This window comes from Neovison vison, chromosome 7 (assembly GCF_020171115.1).
Source record: "Neovison vison isolate M4711 chromosome 7, ASM_NN_V1, whole genome shotgun sequence".
Lineage (NCBI taxonomy): Eukaryota > Metazoa > Chordata > Mammalia > Carnivora > Mustelidae > Neogale > Neogale vison.
This window is the reverse complement of record NC_058097.1, coordinates 54,622,053-54,644,183: the sequence shown is the minus strand read 5'-3', so window position 1 is coordinate 54,644,183 and position 22,131 is coordinate 54,622,053. Positions and strand designations below refer to the sequence as shown.

Genomic DNA, 22,131 nt, shown 5'->3' with positions numbered 1-22,131 from the left:
GATCTAGGTAGGATACGATCAACTCATCTAAATAATGCAGTTTTAGATTATCTATCATAAACAATGTCACAACAAAAATCCCTTTCATGTGGACCTTGGATTATCTCCTTAAAATGAATACTGAAAAGTAGAAATGGTAATGCTGAATGACAACTTTCAGCATTTTGATTCATGACAGGTGTTTCCTCCAAAAAAGATTTTTCCAGCTCATTCTTCTTCCATGTATAAATCCCTAAACTTCATACCAGATACGAATACTTAAAACAGATATGAATGCCAGATATGAATACTTAAAAAAAATCTCTGATAATCTCAGAAGTAAATTTGGGAAGTAAAGACCAGTTATTTAGAAAAATTTTCACAAAGCTGATTAGTAATGAAGACCACTCCCTTTTATGTATTTTCTGGTCATCTCTTGCTCTTGCTGTATTCAAAATATTCATTTTGGGGACATTAAGTTCTTTCTTCCAAATATGTTGTGAATATTTTTCATTCTACTTGGGCTATTTGTCTTGTAACTTTTTACTGTAGTAAAATGTAAATTTTTTGTATGAAGATCTTTGTTCTGGCTGGAGCTCCAAATGTCGCCACCTCAGGCCTTGGTCTCTGAATGAAAAAGAAAGACAAAACAATGTTTTGTTTTGTCTTTCTTTCCTCCAGTATCTCTTTCCTGATACTCTTTATCCAGAAGGGAAAGGCTTTGGAGTTGGCCAGATACTTTGGAGTTGGCCAGATACTCACCTGCTGTAGGAACTTGAGCAGGACTTGAACTTCCATGAACTTCTTACCTTCATGTTAACAGTGCAGATTATTCTAAATCCCCCTTGGAACATTGGATAAAGTGACAGATGGAAAGTGCCTGCATGTCCTACAGTATGACTACAATTTTTAAATTAAGTATCTATATTGCTCTAATAAATTAATTCATGAAGGGTGAAACACACGAAAGTACATAAACATACACAGACACAAAGTTTCAGGTTTTGGGAAGAAAAAAATTGAGCTTTTTGTATGAAAACATCTCACAATTTTTTTTTTAGTTCATTTTCAGTATGATCCTGTTAGACAAAAACATCTTTTAGGTATTCTTTTTGTAAAATACCTGAGGCATCACTTAGGAGAAAAAAGCTTTTTTAGTTTTGAGTCCCTACAACGGAAGGACAAATTATCTTAGAATTCTCTCAGAATTGCTTTTTGTGGGGCACCTAGATGGCTCAGTCAGTTGAGCATTCAACTCTTAGGTTAGAGTCAGGTCATGATCTCAACGTAATGGATCGAGCCATGCGTCAGGCTCCATGCTCAGTGGGGAATCAGCTTGAGATTCTCTCCCTCTCCCCTCCCCTATAAATAAATAAATAATCGATCTTTCAAATAAATAAATAAATCTTTTAAAAAGTTGCTTTTTAAGTAAAGACTGTATGTAGCAAAACTAATACTTCTGCATAAAACTGCTAGAATCCTCAAAAACTTAAAAACTTACGAATGGGGAATAGTGAAAAGTGTGGGTGGGCAACAGCGTCCACTAAAATAATATTAAATGGCAAATTAAGTGTTATAATCTTAAGTGAAAAAATTCAAAATTGTATCTATTATTTTATATAATAATATATATAAAATACCTGAAAAAATAAATAATTTATAAGCAGAGTGATATGTGAGCTTTTTCATTTTTTTAAATTTCTTTTTTTTTAAGATTTTATTTTTAAGTAATCTCACACCAACGTGGGGCTCAAACTCACAACTTTGAGATCAAGAGTTGCGTGCTCCATTGACTGAGCCAGCCAGGTGCCCCCATTTAAAAATCTTTTCTCGGGGCGCCTGGCTGGCTCAGTGGGTTAAGCCGCTGCCTTCGGCTCAGGTCATGATCCCAGAGTCCTGGGATTGAGCTGCCGCATCGGGCTTTCTGCTCAGCAGGGAGCCTGCTTCCCACTCTCTCTCTGCCTGCCTCTCTGCCTACTTGTGGTTTCTGTCAAATAAATAAAAATAAAATCTTAAAAAAAATAAAAATCTTTTCGCATTTACACTATTATTTGTAAAAATAAAAAAATGACAAAAACTGAAAGGAAAACGTTTTTAAAAACAAACAGCATGGCACATAAATGGTAAACACCTGCTGAAATTCTTTATTCTTGGTAAAAAAAAAAAAAAAAAAAGGAGTCTACCTGAGAAGTGAAAGAAAATGTTCAATGACAGAAATAAAAACCCAGCTCACCTGGAACTTGATCATTTTCTCCTCCTTTTCCTAGGGAAAGGCAGAGACCTGAGAAGGCAAAACAAGGTCATGAGAAAGAAGCCATGAGAGAAAGGGAGATGTATCTTTTTTTTTTTTTCAATTTATTTATTTTCAGAAAAACAGTATTCATTATTTTTTTCACCACACCCAGTGCTCCATGCAATCCGTGCCCTCTATAATACCCACCACCTGGTACCCCAACCTCCTACCCCCCCGCCACTTCAAACCCCTCAGATTGTTTTCTTTGTGTACAATAGGCAAAGGTGTCCCTTGCTTGCCCCCAGAAGATGCTGCCACACACACCTTGGCAGGCCAGGTGTGGGCTGGATTCCAGCTACCATCAGGTTATCCTGGCAGGATGCCCTCATGCATGGGACAGTCTGCACAGTGATACTCAGCGCTCCTCACAGACCTCTCTGCTCCTACGGACTCACTCTGATACTGGAAAATGTGGAAAAGGAGAAGCAGTGGTATGTACTGGTTAAAGCGGGACTCTGGGCACAAAATTCAGTTTTAAAATCTGGCATTGTTGTGTATTTGCTGTACATTTGCTATATGTTAGCATCGCTACAGAATAAACATGTAATATTTAATGTATAGGACATATATGAGTACAAAATACAATATGTAATACGCACATGTTAACCATGGTTAATTAATTAACCTCTCTAGGGTTCATTTCTGTAATCTGAAGCATTAGGACTATAATAGAACCAACACTACCAGATTGATATTAGGATTTCATGTGAATAGCATTAAAATGTTGTAATTATACCAATGTTTTCTAGATGCTAAAAATAGAGCTTCCCTATGACCCAGGAACTATACTACTGGGTATTTGCCCCAAAGATACAGATGTAGTGAAAAGAAGGGGCACATGCACCCCAATGTTCATAGCAGCAATGTCCACAATAGCCAAACTGTGGAAGAAGCCAAGATGCCCTTCAACAGACGAATGGATAAAGAAGATGTGGTTCATATGGAATATTCCTCACAATGGAATATTCCTCAGTCATCAGAAAGGACGGATACCCACCATTTGCACTGACATGGATGGAACTAGAGAGGATTAGGCTAAGTGAAATAAGTCAAGGAGAGAAAGACACTTATCACATGGTTTCACTCCTATGTGGAATGTAAGGAATATCGCAGAGGACCACAGGGGAAGGGAGGGAAAACGGAATGGGAAGACATCAGAGAGGGAGTGGAACCAACAGATTCTGGATTCCGGGAAACAAACTGAGAGTTACAAAAAGGATGGAAGTGGGGGGAGGGGGTAACCAGGTGGTGGGTATTAAGGAGGGCACGTGTTGTGATGAGCACTGGGTGTTAAATGCAACTAATGAATTCATTCAGCACTATATCAAAAACTAATGGTATGCTCTATGTTGGCTAACTGAACACAATAATAAAAAAAAAGGAGGGCACATGTTGTGATGGGCACTGGGTGTTATAAACAACTAATCAATCATTGAACACTATATCAAAACCTAATGATGTACTATACAGTGGCTAACTGAAAATAATTTAAAAAAAAAGAAAATCAGATACTATTCTCCATCATAAAACTGTCCTTGTAAATAAATGTGTCTTATAAGACAACTGGGCGGCAAAGATGGCCTCTTAATCTGTTGCCCCAGTAATAATGTTTGTTTCGACACTGAGACCACACTTCTGAAAAATTTAATGAATGACAACTATTCTTTTTATTTTTTTTACAGTATTTCTTTTTAAAAAATTTTTTTAAATTTATTTTCAGCATTAACAGTATTCATTGTTCTTGCACCACACTCAGTGCTCCATGCAATCCGTGCCCTCTCTAATACCCACCACCTGGTTCCCCCAACCTCCCACCCACCCTCCCGCCCCTTCAAACCCCTCAGATTGTTTTTCAGAGTCCACAGTCTCCCATGACGGCTATTCATTTTTAAAATTATTTTTTATTTTATTATTTATTTTTATTTGAGTATAGTTGACACATAATGTTACATTAGTTTCAGGTGTATAACATAGTGATTCCACAAGTTTACACATTATTCTTTTAAAGATTTTATTTATTTGACAGAGATCACAAGTAGGCAGAGAGAGAGAGGAGGAGCAGGCTCCCTGCTGAGCAGAAAGCCCGATGTGGGGCTCGATCTCAGGACTCTGGGATCATGACCCCAGCCAAAGGTAGAGGCTTTAACCCACTGAGCCACCCAGGGACCCCTCACAAGTTTATACATTATTCTATGTTTACCACAAGTGTAGCTGCCATCTGTCCCCATATTCTTCTTGAAGTCAGAGAAGGCTCAGATAGCACATCCCTTTTCCCACATGGATATAATGAAGGATATAATGATGCCACTATATTTCTCATATCCATGTAAGGTATTGGCTCAGCACTTGATGCTTGCAAGGACTTGGGGACCAGGAGTTTAATTTCTTGGGCAAGATTATTTATTGTATTCAACAGGTGTTTACTGTTATTTACTGTTTTCAAGCAACTTCTCGATCATTCGTGGAAGAGAAAGAACTCAAAAAAGGGCTGGTTGAGGCTGTGACTAACGTAGAGCCTTTTGTACCACTTTAGAGAGAGGTTTTCTCCTCCTGCAGCAGAGTACGCATCTCCTCCCAAGTCCCTGCCCACACAGGCCACAGCTGAAGAATCCACAGAATGTATGCACCACTACAAAGAGCAAGTATTGACTTGGCTTCACAGTTAGTAGTGAGAGCTGAGTTTTCTTCTCACTTACCCAATATTTATAGACCACCTTCTGAAAGGGATATAGTTCCTAGACCTCTAGTTGCTTAGAGTCTAAGTGTGGGAGACCAATTAGGAAATGAGCTGTTACACACTGACAGATGCCACAGTAGAGTGTAAACAGGGTCCTTTGGGGGAACATGGAAAGGGTCCCCAAACCTACACTGGATAAGGGAGAGAGTTAGATGGGCTCAACGAAGAAAACGAGGCCTGATGTTAGCCCTGGAGGATGACAGTGCTGTATCAGCCACTCAAAGCTCAACAGGGTACTTAAACAGAACAGTACTTGAACAGAGGGTACTTGGGGCAAATAAGGCGAAAAGGTGGTGAGAAGTCAAGAACCAAATCACATGCCTTAGAGGCATTGCCTCATTTAATCCTCAAACAACCCCAAGGATTAACACAATTTTTACTGTTGAGAATATTGAAGCATTGAGGTGTTGTTGTTGTTTTTAATGGCAATTCTAGGGCTTATTAAGCTGTGCCTTAGTACAGGCACTGGGGCTTGCCCATGATCCTCTTGATGTATAAAGCCTGAATGTTCTACCAATTCCTCTTGAGCAAGGACACCAGGAAACCGACAGCTAAGTGGACGTTGTACACAAGTCCATCATCTGTCATCTTGACATGGCCAACGGCATGTCAATACTTGTATTGACACGTCAATACAAAAAAAAATATTTTTTGACACAATACTTTCTTCATCTGGACTTTGATTTCGGACTTCACTTCATCCACTTTGACCACCAGGTTCTCATTGTGGGTCAGCAAGGAAGGGAAGTTACCAGCTTATTCAGGCCTGGACCCAGAATTCATGGATCTGTTTGATCAGAGATTCTGGAGCCCAAAAAGTATCATACTTCTTGGCCAACTTCTTGACTGACTTTTTTATTCTTGTTGATGCTTCAGGGCCTCAACGCCCATGTGGGGAATATCCACAGCTTTGGCCTCATAACCCTAAATCACACCTGGAGAACGTGGGGCAGGGAGTGGACCTAAGCCTGATGATAGGGTCATAGTTCTTCAAGCTGACTTGCAGCTCCACAGTCTCCGAACACTTCCAGTGCTTATGCTGGTTCCTGGGCAGGACTTCCTGCATAGCTTCGTACAGGCTGTCCCAGGAGACATTGCTGCTCGTGCTGCTGCACACTGCAGTAACTGGAAAAGCTGAAGCATTGAGATTTTAAGTTATTTATTCATGATTATCCATTCAGTCAGCAGAGCAGCCAGGATTATCATCCCAGAGTCCATGTTCTTAATTACTAGGATGGTGGCTTTCAATCCACCAGCTCACTGGTTATTGTTGGGAAGCTAATAAAAAAATGGAAACAAAACTAATACCCAGGCCCCAGTCCAGGGTCTATAATTGGTATCTGTGGAGGAAGAGGTTTCCTGAAAATGAAACCTCTTTCACTCATGTGACTAGTTTGCAGACAGGGTTGCAAACATAGATTCTGAGATGAATAGAAGCAATTTGCAGGCTGAGCCTATGCAATCAACCATTAGATCGTTCAACCTCCCAATGAGTACAGGGAATGACTGGAGAACACCTAAGCCAGGAGCAGAGGAGGGTCTGGGAGTCAGGTCTTGTGACTCCCAGCTTCCCACTGCTCCCTATTATAAGAAGCTCCTGGAATTGTGTCTAAGCATTGTGGATGTTTCTTCAGGCACATACTCAGTATGAATACAGGCCACCAGTTAGACTTGCTTCATCAGATTTACCAAGCAATAGGAGTTACGAATCATCCACGGGATTTTAAGAATTCAGAATATAAAGCAATTTATATTATAATAAAAAATAAAGCAATTCATTTTAAACAGGCATTTAAACAGTAGTCATCCTACAGCTTTACATGTTAGAAAGAGTCTGATTATGTCCCTTTCTCGGTTAAAACATGTGCAGGGCTGCCCAGTGCCTTTAGAATAAAGTCTAGACTCTTAGCAAGCCATCTATAGAGGAATCTTCCATGTCTGCTCTCCCCTGTAAACTCCAGCTGTATAAATGTCTTTACAAAAAGAAGTATGGGCAATAGTTTGCCCACCTGCATCCTAAATCCTCTTGGCTTTTTATACCAGCTTATACGTCCCCTGTTCTAAGATACCTTTTAACAGGCTTTGCTACCAGCCTTATAACTCCTAAAACCCACTTTGCCAGTCTGATAAAAGCAGAGTGTTTTGGCCAAGAGCCTAGGCTATAGAATCAGGTTGCCAAGCTTCAATCAAGATTCTGCCACTTAATAGCAGAGTAAACTGCAAAATAATTAACCTCTTGATGTTTCTGTTTCTTCATCTGTAAAATGAAGACAAAAGTAGGGTTATTATGAAGAACAAATGAGTTAATGCATCCAAGCATTAGAAAGTCCATGTAGTTCATAATAAGCACCCAACAAATGTTAGCTGTTATTGTTATCCTCATTGTTGTCACCATGAAATAAATATAGAAGCTGCACATCAGCCCTAGTTTGCCTCTAAGAATATTTATTTTAGGTTAGTAACTAACACTAGGCATATACCACCTTTTGAATATTCTGAAAAAGTGGGTGGCTTCAGCATCCTACTCAATCTGATTGAGATAAAGGGCAGAAAATATTTATATCGTTTGGTTATCCCACATCCATTTTCAGAAAATTTGAATACAATCTCACTGAGCTGAAGGTCCCTCTTCCCTGATGCCTGCTGGAAAGCTACATCAACTACAAATAGGTACTGAATAACTCCTCTCTGTCAAAACCTATACTTGGAAATAAGCACAGAGAACTTGACATTGTCCCTATTATATAGAAACCTGCAACGGAGTGGGAGAGACAGAGCAGAAACACCAGTGAACTCACAGACAGGTCAACAGAAATTATCAGAACTGAAGCTCATGCAAATCATGTGCATTTTGTTGTTTATTTCATAGTGTGTACTGGAAAGGTTATTATTATTATTCAGGTCTTTTATATTCTTACTGAACAAGCCTGCTTGTTCTATGAGTTACTGAGAAGAGTACTCAAATCTCCATATGAAATTGTGGGCTTCTCCATTTCTTCTTTTGGTTCTGTCCAGTTTTCCTCATGTGGTTTGAAGTTATGTTGTTTTGTGAATACACATTTAGGATGGAATGTTATGTCTACTCGATGAACTTACCCTTGGTGTAAGTGTCCCTCTTTGTCCCTGATAATATCATTTGTCTGAAGTCTACTTTGTCGGATATTACTATAGCCATTCCAGCTTTCTCTTAATTGTTGTTTTCATGGCACACTTTTTGGGGTAATCCCTTTAACCTTTACCATATCTATGTCCTTATATGTAAAGTAGGCTCTTTAGGTAGCATATACTTGGTTCTTGTTTTTTAATCCATTTTATAATCTCTTAATTAATGTATTTAGGCCATTAGCATTTAATGTAATTTTTATATGGTTGGATTTAAGTCTATCACTTTACCCTGATTTTCCTCCCTTCCTTTTTTTAAATTTAAATTAAATTAGCCAACATATAGTACATCATTAGTTTCAGATGTAGAGTTCAATAATTTATCAGCTGCATATAACACCCAGTGCTCATCACATCATGTGTCCTCCTTAAATGCCCATCACCCAACTGCCCTATCCCCAACCACATACCCTATCCCCACCCCTACCCACCTTCCCTCCAGCAACAGTTTCTCGCCTATAGTTAAGAGTCTCTCATGGTTTGTCTCCCTCTCTGATCACTTCAAATTCAGTTTTCCCTCCCTTCCTCTATGACCTTCTGTGTTGTTTCTTATCTTCCATATATGAGTGAAATCATATGATAATTATCTCTGATTGACTTATTTTATTCAACATCATCTCCTCCAGTTCCATCCACATTGATGTAAATGGTATGTATTCATCCTTTCTGATGGCTGAGTAATATTTCTGTGTGTGTGTGTGTGTGTACAGGCATTGTTATTTATATATACGTATATATATATACACATATATACACATATACATATATATGTGTATATATGTGTATATATATATACACACACTCACACACAATGGAATACTACTCACATTCTTTATCCATTCATCTGTCTATGGACATCATGATTCTTTCAATAGTTTGGCTATTGTGGACACTGCTGCTATAAACATTTCCTCCATGATTTTCTTCCTCAATTACCCACTTCCTGCCTTTTTTGGGGTTATTTGAAAAAAAATTTAGGATTCCACTCATTTTAATTTATCTGCTAACCTACGGCCATAGCTCTTGGGATTTTTTCCTCTAGGGTTCCAATATATACACCTAGTCTTTCACAGTGTACTTAGTGTTATTGTTTTACCACCTCCACTAAAATGCAGAAGCCTTACCATCAAATAGTTCCCTTAACTCTCTCCCACGTCATGTAGTAGTTGTATCTATTACTCTATATAAAATACTCTAACCAAGTTATAATTTTCACTTTAAACAGTCATGTATATTTTTAAGAGGAGAAAAACAATATTTTATATTTATCAAAAAACTTAGCATTTCGTTGCTCTTTCTTCATTTCTTAAGTTCCTAGTTTTCATTTGGTATCATTTCTATTCAGCCTAAAAAATCTCTTTTAGTACTCTATTTTAGCATAGATGTGACACTCCTCCCCCTTCATTCCCAGAGGAAATTTTCACTGGATATATAATTTTGAGTTGGCAATTCCTTTCTTTAAGCACTTTAAATACGTTGTTCTGTCTTCTGGCATGCATGGTTTCTCCTGAGAACTCTGCAGATATTTAAATCATTGTTCTGCCACATATAATGTGCTACTTTCTCTAGTTTTAGTCAAGAATTTTTATCTATAATTTTCAGAACTTTATGATATATCCAGAAGTAATTCTGAGTTTCTTGTATTTGATATTCACCAAGCTTCTTGAATCTAAATTTATGTATCTCACCAAATTTAGGGGGTTTTCAGCTAGTACTTCCACAAAAATATTCCTCTCCTAAGACTCCAATCACATGAATACTAGACTTTTGATATTGTCCCATAAGGATCTAAGGTTCTGCTCATATTTTCAGTATTTTTTTCTCTCTGTTGCTCAGACTGAAATATTTACATTGCTTTATCTTTGAGTTCATTGATTCTTTCCTTTTTCATCTCCAGTCGGCTATAAAATCTTATAAAGTTTGAAATCTTATAAAGTATTTTTTCAAACTATAATAGAAATAAACTAAAGATGAATAACAAAAAGATATCTGGAAATCTCCATTTGGAAATTAAACAGCATACTTCTAAGCAACCAAAAGGCCAAAGTCATAAAAGAAAGACAGCATACTTTAAATGGAATCAAGATGAAGAAACAACATATCAAAATGTGTGAGACACAGGCAAAGCAGATATTATAGAGAAATGTATTCACATATTAGAAAAGAGGAGTCTAAAATCAATTTAAGCTAACAACTAGGAAAGGGCAAATAAATTACACTTAAAGTAAACAGAAAAAAAGGAAATAATAAAAAGTAGAGAGAAATCAATAAATCCAATAAACATAAGGCATAAATCAATGTAACTAAAAATATAAGAACCCTAGAGAAAATCAGAGGTTTAGCAAATTTGGCTACCATACAGGCCCCCGCCTGTTTTTGTTTAGCTGTGAGCTAACAATGGGACTAACACTGATTTTTTAAAAGACTATTCTTTTATGGTATGTGAAAATGACCAAATGATATTATTCCACAAATTCTATAAGGTATTATTGGAATATAGGCATGCTCATTTGTTTAAGTAATATTTCTGGTTGCTTTCATACTACAGCAGCAGAGTTATATAGTTGTTAATATAGACTGCTTTATGCTGAAGAGTTTATATACAAACCTATCAGCAACCATATATCAAAAACCACTACTAAACATACAAAAAATAGAGAGAAAGAAATCCAAATACATCACTAAGGAAAATCAGCAAAACACGAAAGAGAGGAAGACAATAAAGGATCAGAGAAAATCTCCAGAAACCACCACAAAGCAAGTAACAAAATGTTAATAACATGTATCTTATCAATAATTACTTTGAATGCAAATGGACTAAAGCATCAATCAAAAAACCAAGGGTGTCAGAATGGATTAAAATAAAAAAGACCTATCTATATGCTCCTTACAAGAGACTCATATTTGACCTAATAACACTTGTAGATTGACAGCGAGGCATGGAGAAACATTCACTAAGCAAATGGATGTCAAAAGAAAACTGGAGTAGAAATACTTGTTTCAGACAAACTAGACTTTTTAAAAAAATATTTTATTTATTCACTTGAGAGAGAGAGATACAGCAGAAGCAGAGGGGCAGGCAGAGGGAGAGAAAGAAATGGACTCCCCGCTGAGCTGGAAGCCCGACATGGGGCTCAATCCCAGAACCTTAGGATCATGACCAGAGCTGAAGGCAGACACTTAACCATCTGAGCCACCCAGGTGCCCCTGGACAAACTAGACTTTAAAACAAAGACTGAACCCCCCCCCCACAAAAACAAACAAACAAACCCAAGACTGTAACAAGAGATGAAGAAGAAGGACATTACATAATAAAGGGGACAATCCAACAAGAAGATGTAACAATTGTAAATATTTATGCCCCCAATGTGGGAGCACTCAAATATATAAAACAATTAATAACAAACATAAGGAAATATATGATAATAATACAATAATAGTAGGGGACTTTAACACCCCACACATCAATGGGCAGATCAACTAAGCAGAAAATCAACAAGGAAACAATGGCTTGAATGACACACTGGACCAGGTGAACTTAACCGATATGTTCAGAACATTCCAACCTAAAACAGCAGAATACATATTCTTTACAAGTGCACATAGAATATTCTCCAGAACAGATCACGTATTAGGTCACAAATCAGACCTCAACAAATACAAAAAGATTGAGATCATACCATTTTATGTGTATAATTTACACCATTTTATGTGTATGATGTATCATCAGCACATTTTCTGATCACAACACTATGAAACTTGAAGTCAACCACAAGAAAAAATCTGGGAAGACCACAAATACATGGAGGTTAAGTAACATGCTACTAAACCATGAATGGGTCAACCAGAAAATAGAGAAGAAGTTAAGAAATATACAGAGACAAAAGTGAAAATACGATGGTCCAAAATCTTTAGGACACATCAAAAGCAGTCCTAAGAGGGAAGTATATAGCAACAGAAGCTTACCTCAAGGAGCAAGAAAAATCTCAATCTAACTTACATGTAAAGGAGCTAGGAAAAAAAAAACAAAAAACAAAAACAAAGTCTAAAGCCAGCAGAAGGAAGGAAATAATAAAGATTAGAGCAGAAATAAATTATATAGAAACTAAAAAACAATACAATAGATCAATGAAACCAGGAGGTGGTGCTTCTTTGAAAAAATCAATAATTGATAAACCTCTAGTCAGACTTATCAAAAAGAAAAGAGAAGGGACCCAAATAAATTAACAAGTGAGATAGGAGAAATAACAACCAATACCACAGAAATATAAATAATTATAAGAGAACATTATGAAAAAGTATAGACCAACAAATTGGACAGCCTGGAAGAAATGGGTGAGTTCCTAGAAATATACAAACTACCAAAACTGAAACAGGAAGAAATAGAAAACTTGTAATCAAAAATTTCCCAAGAAACAAAAGTTCAGAGCCAGATGGCTTCATAGGGGATTTCTACCAAACTCTTAAAGAAGAGTTGTACCTATTCTTCTCAAATTATCCCAAAAAATAGAAAAAGAAGGATAACTTCCAAAATCAACCTACAAAGCCAGCATTACCTTGATCCCAAATCATAGAATCCATTAAAAAGGAGTATTATAAGGGCACCTGGGTGGCTCAGTGGGTTAAAGCCTCTGCCTTCAGCTCAGGTCGTGATCCCAGGGCCCTGGGATCGAGCCCCGCATCGGGCTCTCTGCTCAGCGGGGAGCCTGCTTCCTCCTCTCTCTCTGCCTGTCTCTCTGCCTGCTTGTGATCTCTGTCAAATAAATAAAGTGAAAATCTTTAAAAAATCTTTTAAAAAAGGGAGGATTATAGGCAAATATTCCTGATGAATATGGATGAAAATGGATGAAAAATTCTCAATAAAATACTAGCAAATTAAATCCAACAGTACCTTAAAAGAGTCATTCACCATGATCAAGTGGGATTTATTCCTGGGCTGCAAGGGTGGTATAATATTTGCATATCAACCAATGTGATACCCTACATCAATAAAAGAAAAGATAAGAACCATATGATCCTTTCAATAGATGCAGAAAAAGCATTTGACGATGTACAACATCCATTCATGATAAAAACCTTCCACAAAGTAGGGATAGAGGGAGCATACCTCAACATGATAAAGGCCATATACAAAAAAAAAACCCATAGTTAATATCATTCTCAATGGGAAAAACCTGAGAGCTTTTCCTCTATGGTCAGGAACAAGACAAAGATGTTCACTCACAGCACTGTTATTTAACATAGGACTGGAAGTCCTGGCTTCAGCAATCCAACAACAAAAAGAAATAAAAGGGATCCAAATCTGGAAGGAAGAAGTCAAACTTTTACTATTCACAGATGCCAGGATACTCTGCAGAAAACCCAAAGACTCCACCAAAAATTGTTAAAAGAGTTACGCAAATTCTGTAATGTCACAGAATACAAAATCACTGTATGGAAATCTGTTGCATTCTATACACCAATAATGAAACAGCATTTACAACTGCAACAAAAACCATAAGATACCTAAGAAAAAACCTAATCAAAGAAGTGAAAGACCTGTACTCTGAAAACTAGGAAAAAACTGATTAAAGAAATTGAAAAGGAAACAAAGAAATGGAAAGACACTCCATTTTTGGAAGTGGAAAACACTGTTAAATGTTTTCTTCCACTGGAATAAAAAACATTGTTAAAATTTCTATACTACCCAAAGCAATCTACACATTTAATGCAATCTTGATCAAAATACCAATAGCATTTTTAACAGAGCTAGAACAAACAATCTTAAAATTTGTGTGGAACCACAAAAGACCCCAAACAGCCAAAGCAACCTTGAAAGAGAAAGCAAAACTGGAGGCATCACAATTCTAAGACTTCAAGTTATATTACAAAACTATAGACATCAATACAGTATGGTACTGGCACAAAAATAGCCACACAGATCAGTGTGTCTGTGTCTGTGTCAACACACAGAAAACCCAGAATTGGACCCACAACTATATGGTCAATTAACTTTAGACAAAGCAGGAATGCATACCCAATGGGACAAAGCGTGTCTTTTCAACAAATGGTATTGGGAAAACTGGACAGTACCATGCAAAAGAACAAAACTGGACTGTTTTCTTACACCATACACAAAAATAAATCCAAAATGGATGAAAGACCTAAATGTGAGGCAGGAAACCATCAAAATTCTAGAGAAGAACAGAAGCAGTGAGCTCTCTGACATCGACCATACCAACTTCTTTCTAGATATGTCTCCTAAGGCAAAGGAAACAAAAACAAAATAAACTATTGGGATTACATTAAAGTAAAAGGCTTCTGCACAGTGGAGGAAACAATCAACAAAACTAAAAGGCAACCTATGAAATGGGAGAAGATACTTGCAAATGACATATCTGATAAAGGGTTAGCATCCAAATATATAAGAACTTCTATGAATCAACACCCCCCAAAAAATTACAATTAAAATATGGACAGAAGACATGAACAGGCCTGTCTCCAAATAAGACACACAGATGGCCAACAGACACATGGAAAGATGTTCAACATCACTTACCAGGGAAATGCAAATCAAAACTATAAAAAGGTTCTGCACAGCAAAGGAAAGAGTCAACAAAACAAAGAGGCAACCCACAGAATGGGAGAAGATATTCACACATGACACTGCAGACAAAGGGCTGATATCTAAGATCTATAAAGAACTCCTCAAACTCGGGACGCCTGGGTGGCGCAGTTGGTTGGACGACTGCCTTCGGCTCAGGGCATGATCCTGGAGTCCCAGGATCGAGTCCCACATCAGGCTCCCAGCTCCATGGGGAGTCTGCTTCGCTCTCTGACCTTCTCCTCGCTCATGCTCTCTCTCACACTCTCTCTCTCTCAAATAAATAAATAAAATCTTAAAAAAAAAAAAAAAAAAAGAACTCCTCAAACTCAACACTCAAAAAACAGATAATCACATCAAAAAATGAGCAGAAGACATGAAAAGACACTTCTCCAAAGAAGACATACAAATGGCTAACAGACACATGAAAAAATGTTCATCTTCATTAGCCATCAGGGAGACTCAAATCAAAACCACATTGAGAAACCACCTTACACCAGTTAGAATGGCCAAAATTAACAAGACAGTAAACAACAAGTGTTGGAGAGGATGTGGAGAAAGGGGAACCCTCCTACACTGGTGGGAATGTAAGCTGGTGCAGCCACTTTGGAAAACAGTGTGTTAAGAAATTAGAAATAGAGCTACCCTATGACCCAGCAATTGCACTACTGCGTATTTACCCCAAAGACACAGATGTAGTGCAAAGAAGGCCACCTGTACCCCAATGTTCATAGCAGCAATGGCTACAGTCGCCAAACTGTGGAAAGAGCCAAGATGCCCTTCAACAGACAAATGGATAAAGAAGATATTGCTCATATACACAATGAAGTATTATGCCTCCATCAGAAAGGATGAATACCCAACTTCTGTATCAACATGGACGGGACTGGAGGAGATTATGCTGAGTGAAATAAGTTAAGCAGAGAAAGTCAATTACCATAGAGTATCACTTACTTGTGGAGCATAAGGAATAACACGGAGGTCATTAGGAGAAAGAAAGGAAATGTGAATCGAGGGAAACCAGAGGGGGAGACGAAGGATGAGAGACTGTGGACTCTGAGAAACAAACTGAGGGTTTTGGAGGGGAGGAGGTAGAGGGATGCGTGAGCCTGGTGGTGGGTATTAAGGAGGGCACGGATTGCATGGACCACTGGGTGTGGTGCATAAACAATGAATCTTGGAACACTGAAAAAATAAGATAAAATTTTAAAAAATGAGATATCACTTCACATCTATTAGAATGGCTAAAATCAACAACACAAGAACAATTGTTGGTGAAGAAGTGGAGAAAGGGGAGCCCTTTTACACTATTGGTGGGAATGCAGACCAGAGCAACCAATGTGGAAAATATATGGAGATTCCTCCAAAAGTTAAAAATACAACTACCCTATGATCTAGCAATTGCACTACCATGTATTTACACAACGGATACAAAAAGACTGATTCAAAGGGAAACATGCCCCCTGATGTTAATGGCAGCATTTATCTACAGTAGACAGATTTATGGAAACAGCCCAAGTGCCCATCGACTGATGAATGGATAAGGAAGATACGGTGTATATATACAATGGAGTATTACTCAGCTATAAAAAAGAATGAAATATTGCCATTTGCAACGATGTGGATGGAGCTAGAGTGTACTTTGCTAAGTGCAATAAGTCAGTCAGAGAAAGAGAAATACCGTATCATTTCCCTCATAGCTGGCGTTAAAGAAACCAAACAAAGGAGCAAAGGAAAAAAGAGAGGCAAACCAAGAAAGAGACTCTCCACGATAAAGAACAGATAGTTACCAGAATGGAGGCTGGTGGAGGGATGGGTGACACAGGAGATGGGGATTAAGGAGTGCACTTGTCAGGAACACTGGGTGACGTACAGAAGTACGGATCACTATATTGTACACCTGAAAGGAATATTATTCTCTATGTTAACATACAGGAATTTAAATAAAAGCTTGAAAAAGTAAATATAATTGTTATTATTCATGCCCAAGAACTCTCCCATACCTTCCTGTATTTATTTATTCAACAAAAGTCAGGGCATCGCGGTAGAAGAATTTACAGATGGGTTAAGGAAATACCTTCTCCCCTGAGAGGAGATAACCTAAGAGGAAGAGAGACGCTAAGTCCTACTCCGGTGAGGCTCTGCTTCCAAGAGCCAAAGCTCCATTCCCTCCTCCCAGGGGCCTTTTTCAAGAAGTCCAGGCTGGGGAAGGAAAGGAGGCTGAGAGAATCACAACTTCATTAGAACTCCCGCATAAATTACGGTGGAGTCCCAGACAACACCCAGGAATGACCCTTTATAACTACTTAAATTTAGATTAAAAAAAAAAAAAATTGGGAATCTGGGTGCAGCCTCCCTTCCTTCAGGGATCCCAGAAGGGTCAGAGCTCGGACCCCATCCCAGGTTCACAGATGCTTTTATGGAACTGAGAGCTTCTCCAGAAATTTAAAAGTCCTGCTTATCAAGAGACCTGATTTTTTTACCCCAAGCCAGACTCTAAGCCTTCCGCTGCTGCATCCTCATTTAACTCTTAAAGTAACTCTACTAGGTAGACACGACTATCCACTTAAAGAAAAGAGGCAGAGACACAGGTTCTCCGAACAGTATACAGCCGGGAAGCTGGGAAGGGGCAGCACTGGCCGGAGGTCGGGGAAAGGGTCGGGGAAGTACAGAACCCGGGAGACCCTCACTCCCAGCGACGTCGGCGCCCGGCCCCGGCACTGAGCCGGGGATGCACGCACTGCCCTGCACTCCACGGAGCTCATTCAGAGGGAACACAAACCCCGCCCTTCGCCGCCGGCGGATTCTCTTCCCCAGGGTCGACGGCCAGAGGGCCATGGGCCCACGGCGAAGTGACGCCAAGTCACTGCGGCTGCCGGGAGGGTTCTCGAAGACGGAAGGCTCACCTTTCGCAGAGGAATGAAGGCCGCGTCCTCCTGTACCTGGAGCGGAAGCGACTCTGTCTACAGAGACGTCCTGGACTACGCTTCCCAGAATTCCCGACGGGAGCAAGGTCGCAGCCTCTGCCTCCTGCAGCGGAAGTTATCATGCGGTATTGTGTTCCCGGACTACACTTCCCAGAATCCCCAGCACCCCTCTCGTCGCCTTCCTAGGGCGGAAGTGTCGGCTGTCACACCGAGATCCTGGATTGTATTTAAAAGCGTGTGGCTCCGGATCGAATTTTGTAACCCGGGAATGCTGCCAAGTGTATAGAACTCTTTCATGTATGTCTGTATTTTCTCCAGCCAACGATGCATTCAGGGCGTCTTTCCGGAGCTTACTGCGTCTGACCTTGTAGATCTTGTGGACCACAAATCCCGGAATCTCCTGCGGAGTGGCCCTTTCCTCAAGGCTCCCCCTCTGTTTGGGATAGTCAGCGTTTAAATAGTCGGTGTTCTCTTTTGGAGAGTCAGCCTGAATTAATTCTATACTGTTAGTCGAGCTTGGCCGCCCCGCCCCCATCGTTTTCTTGAAATTTTTTCTTCCAAATGTGACAAAAACTAAGACAACTCAACCAAAGCAAATTACCTATTCGAAGAAGCTACCTTATAGACGCTAGAGAACCTTGAACTGGGAGAAAGAGGAAAGGAAAGGGAGAGGAAGGAAGGAAAAACATTACAGAAAGGAAGAGATGGATGCGGGGTTTGGAAGGGGCGGAATGCAGATACTATAAGGAAATTTTTGCTGACCTGTACTGAGTATCGAATTTGACAAATATAGAGTCTCAACCTTACTGTGACTGGTTTGCATTTCGTTATTCTTTATGGGCATGCATGCATCCATAACTGACTGAGAGACAGAACAAGAACAGGGCAACAGTGTTCCCATTTGGGACGCCTGGGTGGCTCAGTGGGTTAAGCCTCTGCCTTCGGCTCAGGTCATGATCTCAGGGTCCTGGGATCTAGTCCCGCATCGGGCTCTCTGCTCAGCAGGGAGCCTGCTTCCTCCTCTCCCTCTCTCTCTGCTTGCCTCTCTGCCTACTTGTGATCTCTGTCAAAAAAAAGAAAAGAATGTTCCCATTCAACACTTTTTTCAACATTACACTGGAAGTTGTAACTAATGCATTAAGATAGGAAAAGGAAATTAAAAGTATACGGATCGGGAATGAAGAAATAAAACTGTCATTGTTCACAGATGATATGATCATCTATGTAGAAAGTCCAAAAGAAGGGGCACCTGCGTGGCTCAGTGGGTTAAGCCTCTGCCTTGGTCATGATCTCAGGGTCCTGGGATCCAGTCCCACATCGGGCTCTCTGCTCAGCAGGGAGCCTGCTTCCTCCTCTCTCTCTCTCTCTGCTTGCCTCCCTGCTTACTTGTGATCTTTCTCTGTCAAATAAATAAATAAAATATTTTTTTAAAAAAGTCCAAAAGAATTGACAAAAAATTCCCAGAACTAATAAGCCATCATAGCAAGGTTGCAGGATACAAAGTTAATACAAAAGTCAAATGTTTTCCTATATACCAACAATGAAGAAGTAGAATTTGAAATTAAAATATAATACCATTTGGGGTGCCTGGGTGGCTCAGTGGGGCTCTGCCTTTGGCTCAGGTCATGATCTCAGGGTCCTGAGATCAAGCCCCACATCAGGCTCTCTACTCAGCAGGGAGCCTGCTTCTCCCCTCTGTCTGCCTCTCTGCCTACTTGTGATCTCTCTCTCTCTCTCTCTGTCAAATAAATAAATAAAATCTTAAAAAATAATAATACCATTAGCAACCCCCTAAAGGAAATACTTAATTACAAACCTAACAAAATGTGTAAAAGATTGATAGAGGAAAACTACAAAACTCTAATGAAAGAAGTCAAAGAATAACTAAATAAATGGAAAGATATTCCATGTTCATGGATAGGAAGACTCAACATACTCAAGATGTCAGTTCTTCACAATTTTATCTATAGATTCAGTGCAGTCTTGGTCAAAATCCCAGAAAGTTATTTTGTGGATATTGAAAAACTTTTCTAAAGTTTATATGGAGAGGAAAAGACCCAGAATAGCCAACAAAATATTGAAGAATAAAAAAGTTGGGAGTACAGACACTTCTTGACTCTGAGGCTTACCATGCTACAGTGTAACTACAGTGATGGAGACAGTGGAGATACTGATGAAAGAAAAGACAAATGGGGGTTCCTGGGCGGTGCAGTCAGTTGAAAATCTGACTCTTGGTTTTGGTCCAAGTTGTGATCTTAGTCATAAGATCAAGCCCTGTGTCAGGCTCCATGGTTCAGCACAGAGTATGCTTGAGATTCTTTCTCCCTCACACTCCCCCTCTGCCCCTCCTGCTTATTCTCTCTCTCTCAAATAAATAAATCTTTTTTTTAAAAAAAAATAGACAAATAGATCAACACAACAGATAGACAACCCAGAAATAGACTCATATAAAAATAATCAACTGACCTTTGACAAGGGAGCAAAAGCAAAACAATGATTCAGAAATAGTCATTTCATCAAATGGTTCTGGAACAACTGGATGTCCTAATATAAGGGGGAAAAAGGAGGATCTAGACCCAGACCTTACATACTTCACATAAATTAACTTAAAATGGATCAAAGACTTAACTATAAAAACCAAACATAAAAATCCTAGAAGATAGTACAGGGGAAAATTTAGATGATCTTGACAATGACTGTGCCTTTGTAGATACAATACTAAAATATGATCCATGAAAGAAATAGTTGACAAACTGGACTTCACTAAAATTAAAAACTTCTGCTCTGCAAAAGACAACCTCAAGATAATGGGAAGATAAACCACAGACTGGATGAAAATATTTGCAAAAGACACATCTGATAAAGGGTCTCTATACAAAATATACAAAGAACTCTCAACACTCAACAAGAAGACAAGCAATCCAATTTAAAAATGGGTCAAAGACCCATATCAAAGCAGATATACACATGACAAATAAGCATATGAAAAGATACTCTACATCCTATGTCCCCAAGGAAATGAAAAGCAAAAGATTACTTTCTCATTTTTTCCTAATCAAAATCCCATCAATAACTAAAAAATTTTTTATATATCTATACAATGGAAGTACTAGTCAACATTAAAAAGAAACTAAAAGTAATTACTAGATTTATGCAACAATAAGGATGAGTTTCACAAGTATTACACTAAGTGTAAGAATTGAGACAAAATATACATTTTATGATTCTATTGCTATCTCATACTGCAAAAGAAAAGAAAAACTACAGGAAAAGAAATTAGATCCATGGTTGTTCAAGGATGGTAGCAGGTTGAGTGGATTGAGGATGTAGAGGCACCAAGGATCTGTTTTTGTTAGGCAAGTGTGTTTCTAACTAAGACAATTAACTTTTTAAAGATCAGTTTCTAAATGGTAAAAATGAAACTGAGAAAGCACTTCATGGATAATTTGCAGAAGATAAGAACTTAGCCCCTACGCTATGGATATATAGTGTTCAGACCTCTATGAGAGGGTAGAAAAATATGCAAGTGTGTGCACTCCCAGTATAATCTGAATCATCTGTAGGTCTCTCTGGACTTGAACTTATCAGCCCACCATGCTTATTCTAATTACAAAATATATAGACTACTGACTGCTGCCACGCAGTCTAATGACTTATATTTAAGTTGTCCTTGCATTCTTTTATTCATATGCAAATATACTGTACTGCTTCTTATAAACTTGAGAAAAGAACATCAGTGTGTTCAGTGAACTCTAATGGGATCCACTGATTTCCCTAGTCTCCCTGTCAGACACAGGAATCTCACAGACTGCTGGAAAGGCCTATTGTAGATTCTACTTTAGTAACAGCTTGGAGACCACAGGTTGTTCAGTGAGCATATTGAGCTACAAGTTGACTATTCATATCTTTTATATTCATATCCATATTTCTATTGGAGTTTCATTACCTTATGAATCTCCAAGATTAAGCCACTTTCTAGCCTATATGTTGTTCATATTTTCAGCCTGATTTATTGTATGTCCTCTACACCTGTATGTATGGTGCCTTCTTAACATAAGGAAATCGAAAACTTTCATACAGACTTGCTTGTTGTTACATTTACTTTGGCTGGAGCCCTGTGCACGCATAACCAGAAGCAATCTTTTCTGGGTGTCATCACTGTTCTCTAGCGTTTTAGAAGTATTAACTAGTATTGTAAGTACACACCGGAAACTTACTCACAGAGAGCAACTCGACCAACATTACAGCGCTAGGAAAAGGCAACGGTGATTGGGTAGCCCAGGAGACGGCTTGGGGAGCTCAGCGCCCAGGAGACCACCAAACAGTGATGCACAACCCTAGCCTGCCGCCAAGCTCCAACAAGTGATCCGCCCCAAACGCTGGGCAAGAGGGAAATGCAAATGTCTCCACCGCTTCCTCCCTCGGACATCACTTTTTGCCCTTAAGACAT

The 22,131-nt window shown here is 38.9% G+C and overlaps 1 protein-coding gene and 1 pseudogene across 1 annotated transcript in view; both read right to left on the bottom strand.

The window, feature by feature from the left end:
* ZNF112 (zinc finger protein 112) overlaps window positions 1–17,747 on the bottom strand; it is a 40,104-nt gene extending 22,357 nt beyond the window's left edge. Inside the window, exons 1-2 of the mRNA XM_044257169.1 lie at window positions 17,661–17,747; window positions 2,213–2,260 (exon numbers count right to left, since the gene is read on the bottom strand). Coding sequence (XP_044113104.1) covers window positions 2,213–2,227 — 15 coding nt within the window. The 5' untranslated portion in view covers window positions 2,228–2,260; window positions 17,661–17,747. The remainder of the gene's footprint in view (window positions 1–2,212; window positions 2,261–17,660) is intronic.
* LOC122913369 lies at window positions 4,427–18,216 on the bottom strand (annotated as a pseudogene).
* Window positions 18,217–22,131: the final 3,915 nt, after the last annotated feature.